At 39.5% G+C, this 14,391-nt stretch overlaps 1 protein-coding gene across 11 annotated transcripts in view; it reads right to left on the minus strand.

Moving 5' to 3' along the window:
• Positions 1-14,391, minus strand: part of neb (nebulin) — a 355,138-nt gene that overhangs the window by 69,325 nt on the left and 271,422 nt on the right. For all 11 annotated transcript variants that reach the window (XM_072258677.1, XM_072258676.1, XM_072258675.1 and 8 more), the window contains exons 123-128: positions 12,099-12,209; positions 9,029-9,130; positions 8,832-8,936; positions 4,807-4,905; positions 2,647-2,760; positions 715-819 (exon numbers count right to left, since the gene is read on the minus strand). In XM_072258677.1, coding sequence (XP_072114778.1) covers positions 715-819; positions 2,647-2,760; positions 4,807-4,905; positions 8,832-8,936; positions 9,029-9,130; positions 12,099-12,209 — 636 coding nt within the window. The remainder of the gene's footprint in view (positions 1-714; positions 820-2,646; positions 2,761-4,806; positions 4,906-8,831; positions 8,937-9,028; positions 9,131-12,098; positions 12,210-14,391) is intronic.

Below are 14,391 nucleotides of genomic sequence, written 5' to 3' on the forward strand. Positions count from 1 at the left end.
GTCTGTTCCAATATTGTATAACAATTTGTTTCCCATTCAAATACAATCCAATGAGTTAATCCACTCCCAGCTCTCTCCCTGGGGAAGATGAGGGGAGTGGAAGCCCTACAAATCTAAACATTTTCTGATTCATGCGAAACTTTGGCTTTCTAATGGTTGGCCCTTCATCATGGGAAACTTTGGCTTATTAATGGTTGGCCCACCTTCAAGGGAAACTTTGGTTTGTTAATGGTTGGCCCACCAAATGACATCATGTCACTTTGTCTGTCACTGCTGTGCATTCCATTCCTCAAACACAGATGTTTAAAACCCACATCTGAAAATGTTAATGTTCACGTCTGAAAAAAAAGATTTCATTCATTTCCTGAACAACTGCAAGAATAGTGGAATTGTATTTTTAAGAAAAAATTATAGTTTGTTAGAATTTTAAAAAATGTGAAAGTTATGGATTTTTCAAGGGTGGAAATTAGTAATTCAAAAAGAAAAGTAAGTTTAAAAAGATGTGAGGTTTTATCGACTATATATTGTTATTTATGACTGATAAGAAAAAAACAATAGCAAGGGATGGTAAGTAGGTCACTACCAGGGGTGTCCAGCTGAAAAATCTAGTCAGTTTTAGACAGGAGGCAAAGTGTTAAAGATTTTGAACGCATATTAGACCAAGCCAGGAATGAGTTATGATGTAAACATGGATTTGTTAGCTCAAGTGCTTACTTGACTTGACAACTTGCTAGTGGAGAGGTTATGCTGCATCTGTAAAGATTCAGACATATCTGTCACAGGCTTGTGCATCTTCTTCAGATCCTCCTTGTACTTAATCTAGAGGAGAAGGGGAGAATGAAACATTAGCTACATGATTCAAAGATTGATAATGATTCATATCAGTTCTTGTAGAATCATTTCAATATTGTAAATATTTCACAGAAACTGATAAGAATAGTATCAATAAAACCATTGGTTAATAATATATCAATATAATGCATTACAATACTATGTTAACAATACTATCATTGAAGTATTTTAGCTGCAAGATATACTCTTAACTTGCCAAGTTTGAGCCACTGCACTACAAAGATCCACCGGCTTTACCATCAGTGTTTATCTTCAAAACATTCAATCTAAAAATACTTCTTTTCCCCCAATATTCAATAGCCAAGTGTTTTGATAACCTTGTTAATTTGAGTCAGCACTTAGTGGATGAGTGAGAGAAAGCACTAGTTTCTCCTTCCTTTGTTGCATCTGGACAATGAAGTTTGTGACAAGCAAACTTGTAGAAAAGAGACAATTATACAATTGATTCATGCAACTGGGTGGAAGTTATTTACTTGCCGTCTAACCCTTCTAGTTTCTTGAGATGTGATTCTATGTTCAGGCCAGGGTTGCCTCTGCTGATATTCTTCAGTGCTGGCTGGAATTTGTAGGGGCAATAGATAGGGACATACATCTGTGGATGAGATTATGACCATGGGTACTGATTTACTGTCAGCCAAAGCCTCAAAGCTCCAGGGACCTGTGTTTGATCTTTAGATGCTGTGGGTTTCTTCCCATGAATGAAGAACTACAGCAGGTCGATATAGATAGGTATCAACTGCATCACAGGGAAGCCGATGAGCATGTAAGAGAGATGAAGCTATGAGGGGTGATTGATAAGTTTGTGGCTTAAGGTAGAAGGAGTCAATTTTAGAAAACCTAGCACATTTATTTTTCAATATCACCCCCTCCTACATTTACACACATAGTCCAGCGGTTGTGGAGCATACGGATCTTGGATCTCCAGAAAGTGTCCACAGCAGGAGTGATTGATACGTTCGTGGCCTAAGGTAGAAGGAGATGAGTTATACAGCTCTCGTTACATGCACGTGCAGTTCAACTCTTTGAGTGATTATGCAGAAGGTTTGAAGTTAATAACTCATTTCCTTCTACTTTAGGCCATGAACTTATCAATCACCCCTGATGAGTTATTAACCTCGCTTGGATGTTGTTAGGATGCTGCTTGGCCTGCTGCGTTCACCAGCAACTTTGATGTGTGTTGCTTGAATTTCCAGCATCTGCAGAATTCCTGTTATAAGTGGATAGTTTATAACTTCTTCCTCGGGAAGATATTGTTAAGATTGGCACAAACAAAACAATCAGATGGCACTGTGACAGGGCAGGAACACTTGCTGTCATACAATTCCAGTATTCCTCATTCAATTCCATCCTCTGTACATGCTCCCACAGTGAACTCATGGGTTATGTCTGTGTGTCCTGGGTTCTTCCCACATCCCAATGGTGGACTGATGGGTTAATGGGGGGGGGGCTAATGGGCACGAGAGGGAATAGGATTTAGAAAAATACATCCAGGAATGGGATTGATGAGATTGCTCTGAGAACTGGCATAGACTTAATAGGATGAGTGACCTCCTTCCACATCAAAACAAAATATGAATATCAGTTGCTTTCAGACCATCCTCCTCTCCGTCCTGTTTTTCATTAAATGGGAATCTGTATAAATCCACAGCATGAATTGTGTATTTTTAACCATAGGAGGTCAACGATTGTTAGTTTTTTTTACTGACTAGAGTAACACTTTTTTTGTCTCCTGAACCTTCAAGCCATTTAGAAAACATAGTTTGACTCTGGAAGGGGAAATTTCTCAATACTCACTTCACTGGCAAAAATGGTTGCATCTTTCATTGACTTGTATCCGGAGCTCTCCTTCAAATCGAACTGTGGTCTCTTTCCCTTAACCTCCTTATCAAACTTTTCTTTGTATTTAATCTACATATGAATTAAAAATCCCTGTTAGTATCCGTGCCGCTCCCACAATGGAAATGTCAATCTGTTGAATTCAATACGATCAAAAGAACAGTAAGCGGAGTGGTTATTGAACATTTTCAAACAAATAAAGGTGTGGAAAGGAGTGTATTTATTACTAATCAAATTACAAAGATAAGGCCATTCAGGGATATCAGTACTGGCAACAAAATGGACAAACAGCTGCAAAAAGAGGTCACGAAGGAAGGAATAAGTAAGAATGTGGGCAAAAAATTGCTATTCATTCAAAAATCATCATTGAAAAAGGAAAACCCAGTCTTGCCAGATGTTTTCAGACACTTGCAAGAAACTTGTGGATGTTCAATGCCCGAATATGAACGACTAATGACCAGGCCATGTAACAGTGGTGTTGCAGAAACATCCTTCCACTCAACCATCAGTAAGACCAAGGAATTGATTGTGGACTTCAGGAAGGGGAAAGTCAAGGGAAATGCACTCGAGTCCTCATCGAGGCATTAAAAGTGGAAAGGGTGAGCAGTTTCAAGTTCCTGGGTGTCAACATCTCTGAGGATCTGTCCTGGGCCCAACATATTGATACAATTTCAAAGAAGGCACGACAGCGGCTATATTTCATTTGGGGTTTGAGGAGAATTGGTATGTCTCCAAAGACACTTGCAAATTTCTACAGATGCACTGTGAAGAGCATTCTAACTGATGGCATCACTGTCTGGTGTGGGTGGGGTGGGGGGGGCTACTGCACAGGATTGGAAAAAAATGCATAAAGTTGTAAACTCTGCCAGCTCCACCTTAGGCACTGCCCTCCCCAGCATCCAGGACACCTTCAGAAGATGCTGTCTCAAAAAGGTGGCATCCATCATTAAGGCCCCATCACCCAGGACATGCCTCTTCTTATGGGTATCAGCAAGGACGAGGTACAGGAACTTGAAGACACACACTCAATGTCTCTGGAACATCTTTTTCACCTTTGCAATCAGTTATCTGAATGGACAACGAATCCTTGAAAGCTATCTCAGTATTTTTTTCTCTCTTTTTACATTACCTATTTATTTCTTTTATTTAAGTAAATTTATTGTAACTTATAGTTTTATTATTACGTATTGCAATGTGCCGCTGCTGCTAAATGCCAAATTTCACAACGTATGCCAGTGATATTAAACCTGATTCTGAATCAAATTTTCATAACGTACTAGGATTGATATTATGAATAGACACAAAATTTTTCAATGTTCCACTTCTGGCCGTGGGGCACAAAATGCAGATGGTAAAATCCTTCAGAAATCCTCAATTCCTACAAAAGTGGGAGTAAACACTTCAAGAGAAGGGAGAAAACATTCACTCAAAATAGTTCAATATGAAAAAAAAAGGTATCCTTCCTTCTGTATATCCTAAAATAGAATGCAATTGGTCAGAAAATGGAAAAAAGTCAAAGATTAAAGAAAAAAGGGAGATTTCAGAAATTCTCACCCAGCAGCTATGAATTCCACTGTACTGAACAAAAATCAGAATTTACAAAAATGTAAGTAATTCAAAAATAAGGAAAAGAACAATGAAGTATTAAAAGGGGAAAAGCTGGGAAGAGGCGAGAAATGTATTAGTGTCTCAGACAGTTAGCTGGAATTATCGAGGAGGCGCTGATTTGAGAATTATTTAAGAAACAGCAAAATATTTTTATCTGATAGGTCAAAACCTAGTGAAAAATTGATATATGTTCATAGAAAAAGACTCAACAAAGAAAAGAATGTTTGTCCTTTGTTGAACAGTGGGGCAAAATAGCTATCTAAATTGTGCGTGTGGAGTCATACAGGGTAAATTAAGCAGCAAAAAAATGACTGCACCCAAAAGGTTGGGTTCTTACCTCAAATATTTCCCTTTACTATTCAACTGATCTGGCTTCTTTGTGAACGTGCAAATATCCTTGGGTTGTATATCAAGTTTTATAAGTACAAACTAATAAAGATTAACTCTCAGAGTACAATACAAACTGCAGGAAGACTGTACAGGGACTCTTGACACTGAAGTTTATCTTACATCGCTTGAGAGTATGTTTGCTTTCTTTGCAACCCTCATCGTAGGAGTGTCATATGAAGCAGCTCCGTGGCCTCTGAGTTTCTGTTTGGTATATTCCACCTATGAAGTGTATCAAGATGGGCATGATCAGAGTGATAGTCAATATTTATTAAGGGCTGCTCAGATATAACTGCAAGCTTGGCACAAAGAAAGTATTAAATTCACAGCAGTTAGTTATGGTTTTCACTCCTGGACTAATAACAGGTTAGAAGCAATATAGAAATTGGTTCTACTACAAGGAAAAAAACTCGTAATAAAAATACGTTTAACAACACATCCTTAAGGGTGAGATTATTCCTTTGTATGTTCCTTCCTGCTTGTTACACTCAGAACCAACCTTTGAAATGAAACTTTGGAAAGTGAAGAACAACCAATACTGCTCGATGTCATTTTTTATACTCAATATAATACATTTTGGCTTTTCTCAAATGCTTTTGAGGTAGTTATTGTTTCCTCATAAATGCAGTGATTGGAACTTTTGTCTACCAGTTGTAGGAACTTTTTTTTTTGCAACATTGTGGTTACTGGGGCATCATTAAATTAATAAGAAAATACCCTCACAAAAGCACTCAGAGGCCACTTTAAATAGGTACCTTGTGTACCTAATAAAGTGGCCACTGAGTGTATGCTCATGGTCTTCTGAAGCTGTAGCCCATCCACTTCAAGGTTCAGCATGTTGTGTGTTCAGAGATGCTCTTCTGCACACCATATTGTAGTGTGTGGTTATTTGAGTTACTTTTGAGTTTCTGTCAGTTTGAGCCAGTCTGGCCATTCTCTTCTAACCTCTCTCATTAATAATGTGTTTCCACCCACAGAACTGCCACTCGTCAGATATTTTTTTGTTTTTTGCACCATTCTCTGTAAACTCTTAAGACCGTTGTGCATGAAAATCCCAGGAGATCAGCAGTTTCTGGGATACTCAAAGTACCCCATCTGGCACCTACAATCATTCCACGGACAAAGTCACTTAAATCACATTTGCTCCCTATTTTGATGGTAGATCTGAACAACTGAACCTCTTGACCATGTCTGCATGCTTTATGCATTGTGTTGCTGCCACATGATTAGCTGAATAGATACTTGTATTAATGAGCAGGTGTACAGATGCACTTAATAAAGTGGCTACTGAGTGTATGAAACATGGCCTCTGAGTGATGGGTATAAAAGGAAGGAACAAGTTACACGTTTATGTATTGGACATACTAGGATGAATAATTCCTTGCTCAGAATTTATATGTGTAACATGGGCATTTGTAGGGAGTACACTTGCCAATAAACAATGCAGTATATACTATTTTAATCCAGTTCCTATGAGGTGCAAAGGAACCATCTAATTGCTAAATTGAGATCTTTGGGACAGACACAGTTTAACATGTAAAGTTTGTTTGACGTGAGTGTGGAGTGTGGAGCAAATAGGCAGGAAGTATACCCACTAAGTTCCCCTTCCCAAAAATGAGAGAAGTCAGAGGAGAATGGCTAGACTGGTTCAAGCTGACAGAAAGGCAACAGTAACTCAAATAACATGTGTTACAACTGTGGCGTGCAGAAGAGCATCTCTGAATGCACAGCACATCAAACCTTGAAATGGATGGACTACAGCAGCAGAAGACCACATGACCACTCAGTGGCTATTTTAGTAGATACTGCAGATACCTAATGAAGTGGCCACTGTGTGTTTAATGACTTCTTTACACTTGCTTACACAAACCAATGGTTAAGTGTCTGTCTGAATCTCTAAATTGATTTTGTTTTTTCTATCCCTTACTGGCCCATTATACATAATAGTCAACACATGGAAAGGATTGTGTTGTTTCCTTCTGTGCCTTATGGTGCACTGGATGACATTTTTTGCCATTTCCATAGCAATTGACTTTTTGCCACTTCCGTAGCATTTCACTGTTTTTTAACGAGGCCAGGCTGCTAGCTTGATGCTCAAGCCAGCATGAATAGAAAGTGTGCAAAGACCACTCACCTCGAAGTCTGGTGTTGATGCCATTACATGCTGGCATACATGGCATGGATAGTCAGTCCAAACAATTATAGAGTCACTGAGTCATAGATCACTAAGGCACAGAAACAGACCCTTCAGCCCATCTGGTCCATGCCAAGCTGGTATTCTGCCCAGTCCCATCAACCTGCACCCTGGACCATAGCCCTCCATACCCCTCCCATCCATGTACTCATCCAAATTTCCCTCAAATGTTGATATCAAACCCACATTCACTACTTCTGCGGGCAGCTCATTCTACACTCTGAGTGAAGTTGTTAACCCTCATCTTCCCCTTAAACATTTCACCTTTCACCCTTAACCCATGACATCTTGTTCTAGCCTCCCCCCAATCTCAATAGGAAAATCTTGCTTACATTTACCCAGTTTATACCCCTCATAATTTTTTATACCTCTATCATTATACCTCATTCTCCTACACTCCAGGGAATAAAGTTCTAACCTGTTCAACCTTTCCTAATATCCCAAATCCTCAAGTTCTAACAACATCCCTGTCAATGGAAGCATAGTTATTCCCCAGTCAAGGGTGCATTCATCTGTTCCCCGTTTAATTCTATCAGACTATCCCTCTCATTTTTAATCAATTAACCAATACTTGCTTTAAATTAGTATAATTAACTTATTGATTACACTGTTCACCTTAGCTAGTCATTGCAGTAGCGAGTTTCATACTCTAACCTTTCTTTGGGTGATGATGTTCGGTGTTTGTGTCTGAATTCCTTATTTTCTATTAATGGCCCCTGTTGAGTTGAGTTTTGCTCTTCTGCATACACTCTCTGATTCTGTTGAAACCTTTTCTAAATGTAGAGGCCTCTATTAAATCACCTCTCAGCCTTCTCTGTTTCAGAGACCCCGGCAGCTAATCTAGTCTACCCTGCTTATCCCTGCCAAATAATTGGGCTCTGTGGTAAGGTAGCAGTTAGCATGACGCTATTACAGCTTGGGGCGTCGGAGTTCAGAGTTCATTCCTGACATCCTCAGTAAGCAGTCTCTGTATGTCCTCCCCGTGGAGAGCGTGGGCTTTCCCCGGTTGCTCCAGTTTCCACCCACGGTCCAAAGACGTACGGGGTAGGTTAACTGGTCATCGTAAATAGTCCTATCATTGGGTTAGGGTTAAGTTGGGGTTGACAGGGGTTGCTGAGGCAACGTGGCTTGAAGGGCTGGATGGGCCTACACCATGCTGTATGTCAATAAGTAAATAAATAAACAGGAGGACTAGTTTAGTATTACTGTGCTCCCAGTTACATCTATTATCTAAACAAAGTCCAGGCACTTACCCCAAAAATATATATATATATATACAGATTGATAGCAAATGTCCTACACAAATAAATAATAAGCAAGGAAGAAGTGCAAATTACGGCGTAAGAGGTTATACGAGAAACCTATTACAGGTTTAATAGCTAACATGAAGTGAGGGTAGGGAGAATTCAAGTACAAATGAATCCTAGATCAGAAGTTCCCAACCTTGGTCCATGGACCCTTCTGTTAATGGTAGGAGTCCATGGCGTAATAAAGGTTGGGAACCCCTGCAACAGATTAACCTTCATGATTTATAATACAATTTGTATTAACTTAGTTTGACTGACTTAGTTTTGCTTCTTGAGGTTTGTCATAGAAACCAGTAATGGTAACAGTATCCAATAATGGAAACTCCCACAACAGTAGAATTATATTCTGTACCCTGTTATTGCTTTTCTCTTGTACGTCTTCAAAGTTCTCAGATTTTTGAAATCATATTTCTGGGTGGTTTGCAAAATAAGTTTTTCACTGTACCATGCTACATGAGACCTTACAAAACCAATATGTCTAAAGCAGTTAAAGACAGCTTGAGCATGCTGAGGATTGATAAGATCTGATGAGATATAACTGAGTCTGTTGCATTTTGACTTTATCGATAATCTTAATCCTCACAGACTTGTCATGCTTGTCTGGTTATTAAAAATATCCCAGCTTTTTGTTTACATGTCTCTTTTACCTGGCTGGTAAGTTTGGAGACCTCTTTGGCAAGTTCAATATCTGGGCGTCCAAGGCTGATTATACCACGGCTTGCCTCCTCACGTGCTTTTGTTCTATATCCAATCTGTCAGAACATATAGAACTCCTGTAACTGACTGTACAAGTATCTGGGAAACATTTAATAGTGTTTTGTGCAAAACCATGAAATGTACTTACATCACTTATAAGCTTGGCAGCCTCAGTGGCTTTAATAATATCTGGTCGATCTGCCACAGAAGTGTATGCCAACTGGGATTTGGCCTCCTTCTTGTACTGAATCTGAAAGATGGAAATATTTTTCATCATCACCACAGTACCTCATGAGACTGCAGCTTGCTGAATCACTTCTACACAAATTGCTTGTCCTTTTGTTCAGGTTTGTTTGTTTTGTGTACTAAAGAGAAAAATAAACAACAGCTACTTGAGTTTGTGGTATCAGAATATAAGACAATGAAGATATAGGGACCTATTTAACGTTGGAAGGCGTCAGTAGAGTGGATGTGGACAGAATGTTTCCTATGCTGGGGGAAACTAAGACCAGAGGACACAGCCTCAGAATACCTTTATTTTATTACTTATTGATATATAGCCATGCCGCTCAGCAACCCAGACTAATCACAGGACAGTTTACAATGACCAATTCATCCACCAACTGGTACGTCTTTGGACCGCAGGAGGAAATTGGAACACCCGAAGGAAACCCACGCAGTCATGAGGGTCATATTGAGGGACATCCATTTAGAATAGAGATGAAGGTGGAATTTCTTGAGCCAGAGGATGGTGAATCTGTGGAATTTGTTACCACAGACAGCTGTGGGGGCCAAATCATTGAGTATATTTAAAGCAGAGGTTGATAGGTAAGGCCATCAAAGGTTACAGGCAAAGGCAGGAGAATGGGGTCAAGAGGTATTATAAGACAGCTTTGTTCAAATGGTGAGATCAGACATGATGGGCCAAATGGCCTAATTCTGCTCCTACGTCTTATGATCTTCCAGTTCTCTTGAACACTACCCCATTATTCCTTTTTATACACTATTTATTCTGGGGATTTATAGAAGTTTATGTCTTTGCACTGGACTGCTGCCACAGAATGACAAATTTCACGTCGTATGTCAGTGATAATAAAAGTGTTTTTAAACCTTTATTTGATTTTGATAAAAGATGGGGATCATTTGTTCGTTATTATCATTTGAGTTAGTTGATATAATTTTTCCACGATCTAATCGTAAATTTTTTTAGTATATTTTCTTTTCTTGCTGGCAGTTTGATGTTTATTTTTAGAAGCTTTTTGTATGACGCATGGCTCCGGGGTTGTATACCTAATGGGTTCTTTTCTCTTCTCACTTTTCTGCTTAGTAGGTTTTTTTTGTTATCACAAAATTTTTTTTCAATCTTTAAGATAATGTTTTTTTTGAGGCATTGTAAGTGTTGTTACTTCGATGTACTCGTTATTTTTCCTGTATATAACAATAGAAAGATTTGAAAAGAAAGAAAAAGTGATTTTGATTCTTTAATATTTCAAAGCCAGGGAGAGAAAAGGAGGTGAAAAGAGGAGTAAAGGAGGAAGTAAGAGGAGTCCTGGTGAAGGCTCTCGGTCTGAAATGTCAGCTATTTATTCCTCTCCACAGATGCTGCCTGACCTGTTGAGCATTTTGTATATGTCACTAAGGAAGAGTAAATAGTACTAATAACTGGTAGATAACGGTACTAGGGCATCACAGTGGCCCAGCAGCTGGGGCACCTCTATTACAGCTCAGGCGTGCAAAGTTTGGAGTTCAATTCCGGTGCCATTCTGTAAGGAGTCTCTGTACGTGGAATGTGTGCTGTGATTAGGCTAGGGTTAACCAGGTCTGTTGGGGGTTGCTGGGACCACATGGCCCTACTGTGCGCTGTATAACTAAATAACAAAGCAGACACTGGACCATTTTGAAAGGCACCAGATAAGGTGACTAAAGTTTTGATGGAACATATTAATTTTGACATCTGTGACCTTTCTTACAATGAAGTCAAATATTAGTTCAAAATCTGCCCAGTTTCTAATTATTGTTTGATTGAAAACCTGTGCAGTTAACCTAGATTACCAAAGTTCAAAAAGTTCAAATTAAATTTATTATCAAAATATATATATGTCACCATATAAAACCATGAGATTTCTTGTGGGCATCTACAGTAAATAGAAAGAAGTACAGTGGAATCCTTGCAAATCCGTACATGACAGAGACAGACAAACAACCAACGTGCAAAAGACAACAAACTGTGCAAATACAAAAAGAAAAAAGAATTATAATAAATAAGCAATAATTATCAAGAACATGAGTTGTAGAGTCCTTGAAAGTGAGTTCATGAGTTGTGGAATCAGTTCAGTATTGGGGTGATTGAAGTATCCCCTCTGGCTCAAGAGCCTGATGGTTGAGGGGTAATAATTGTTGCTGAACCTGATGGTGAGGGACTTGAGGCTCCTGTACCTTTTCCCTGACGGCAACAGTGAGAAGGGGACATGGCCTGGGTGGCAGGGGTCCTTGATGATAGATGCTGCTTTTCTACAACACCGGTGAATTAACTTCTCACCTATTTGCGGCAAATTAAAGCTCAGCGGATGTTATCTGTCTTAATTCAACAGATGCCTTACTTAAATTATACTGGTTCAATTGCTGCCTTAGGCTGTGACAATAGTTAATTGACTGATTGCATCATGTAGGATGAATGCATAGGTATGAGATAGCTTCACCCTAAGAATGGTTCTGGGTCTTTACTCACTGGAATTTAGAAGAATGAAACCTACCACACATTGAAAGGCCTAGATAGAGTCGACTCAGAGAGAATGCGTCCAATAGTGGGAGAGTCAAGGACCAGAGGACACAGCCTCAGAATTAAAGGATGTCCTTTTAGAACCGAGATGAGGAAGAATTATTTTTAGCCAGAGGTGGTGAAACTGTTGAATTCATTGGGTGTAGTTAAAGTGGAGGTTAACAGGTTCTTGATTAGTAAGGGCATTAAAGGTTACAGAGAGAAGGCAGGAGAATGGACTTGAGAGGGATAATAAATCAGCCATGATGGAATGGTGGAGATACTCAATGATCTAATTCTATTCATATCTCTTATGGTCTTGTGGTCCAAGAACACTTGTCCTTAGTTTATTAATATGGACCTCATATTCACAACTCATCTATAACTGGATTTCATTCCGCAAGAAGATGAAGACTACAGAACACTGAAAATGGGGAAGTAAACATATTTGAATGCTTACATTACTCTGAGTCTTGGCCACATTCATCGCGTGTCTCACTTCAGGAGGTTCCATCATTATGGAATAGGAGGACTTGCCTTTATCTCTCTCAAACTTCTCCTTGTACACTTTCTGTGGTCAAACAAAGAAATACAAACATTAAATGATGCTTTCTTGAATTCTTAACAATCTCTTGTTTATTCAAAACTCCAGGTGAAATGGAAGAACATTAAAGTTGAAGAATGTTAAAAAATGGCAGCTAGCTTACCTGTTACACTCACTGTTGAGTCTTTCCCATGTTAAAATGATGATGTAACACACTGACACACAGACAAGCTGCATCTTATCCATGATGTAGGAGAATTATACCCACATGCAGAACACTCAGTTTTATTTCAGCTGTGCCAAGTTGAAACACAGGACAATCCTGCAACTTAGTCAATCATTTCTAAGACATTCGGGCAAGTTGGAAATCAACCACCACATCCACCTCAAATTTCTTATTCCTGTCCAGGAATCCCATTGACCACAAAGCTGTCAACCACAGATAGTCTGGAATCTGTTCAGATTCCTGACTCGAGCGGAGAGGAATGGATTCAGTTGGATATTTTCAAATCGTCATAACATTTGACAAAACGTCACACGATCAGAACTGCCCAATGCACTGTAATCCACAGTTTGGACAACAATGAAGAAGGCCTATCTTGTGGGTGTCCTTTCAGCTTCCTAAAAATATCAGTAACATGACAAACTGTGACAAGAAAGAGACCATCACCAGCCTCCTGATGGACTGCCCAGCTTGCATAGAAGGTGTGGAGTTACTATAGATACTTCAGTACCTATTCTGCACCATCAAAAGCTCGATATCAAACAATTCTGAGCTCCAAGGGACACACACTGATACTGACATAAGATTTTGCTGAAATTTTGGTGAGAGGCCCTGTGATCTGCTCAGAGCTTGCTGACCTTCCAGCAGGGTGAACTATCCACAACTCACTGGGTTGTGGCTTTGCTCATTTCACGGTTCAGGGGTACATGGTAGATCCAAGTGAGCTGCAATTGATGCAAAGGACATATGGAAGAAGGCTGCTGAACAATGCCACCCTCACCGAAACTCAGTTCATTCACTGTGTGAGAGAATATAACCCACATTGTATGTTATAATAAAGTTTCCTCAATATGTGGAGGACCTGAGTTATAAGGTGAGGTTGAACAGGTTTGGTCTTTATTCCCTATAATGTAAAAGATTGAGAGGAGATTTGACAGAGGTATACAGAATTATGAGGGGTATAGATAGGGTAAATGCCAGCAAGGCTTTTTCCACTGAGGTTGGGTAGGACTACAACTAAAAATCGTGGGTTAAGGGTGAAAGGTGAGAAGTTTAAGGGAAATATGAGGGAAATCTTCTTCACTCAGAGGGTTGTGAGAGTGTGGAATGAGCTGTCTGTATAAATGGTGCATGCAAGCTTAATTCCAACATTCAAGGGAAGTTTGGATAGGTACATGGATGGTAGGGGTATGGAGGGCTATGGCCCCTATGCAGGTTAATGGGACTAGGCAGTTTAAATGGTTTGGCATGGACTAGATGGGCCAAACTTTTCTATGACTGTTTTGATAGTAATGGACAAATTAAAAATTTATAAGATTATGAAAGGCATCAACCGACAGCTGGGTATCTTTTTCCCAGGGTCGAAATGTCGAATACCAGAGGGCACAGTCTCAGAATTGAGGGATGTCCATTTAGAATGGAAATGAGCAGGAACTTCTTTGGCCAGAGGGTGGTGAATCCGTGGAATTTGTTGCCAATGAGAGCTGTGGAGGCCAAGTCATTGGGTATATTTAAGGCAGAGGTTGGCAGGTTCTTGATTAGTCAGGGCATGAAGGGATATGCGGAGAAGGTAAGAAATTGGAGCTGAGAAGGAAATGGATCAGCTATGACGAAATGATGGAGCAGACTAGACTGGCCAAATGGTCTACTCCTCTCCTATATTTTATGGTCTAATATAGAGTCAAAGAAGGAAATTGGAACTGTGAACATACAATTGTGCTGGAGACTGCACTGAGGAACCTTAAAACCCATTGAAGATGCGTAACCTCTGAATACAATGAAATCTTCACTGAGCAATAGAATGGAGGGAGAAGAGGTCATCACAAGTCTTCATTTTGGAATAATAGCCTTGATTCCCTATGGGTATCACTTCCAAGGCCATAAAGAAAAGTAAGAAGACAGGATAGGAAATAAAACAACTATGTACACACAACAGTTGAACACTGAACAGTTAGTGTGTCCCCGAATTTCACTCTTTTAGGTGAG

The sequence above is a fragment of the Mobula birostris genome, chromosome 5 (genome assembly GCF_030028105.1).
Source record: "Mobula birostris isolate sMobBir1 chromosome 5, sMobBir1.hap1, whole genome shotgun sequence".
NCBI classification, from domain to species: domain Eukaryota; kingdom Metazoa; phylum Chordata; class Chondrichthyes; order Myliobatiformes; family Myliobatidae; genus Mobula; species Mobula birostris.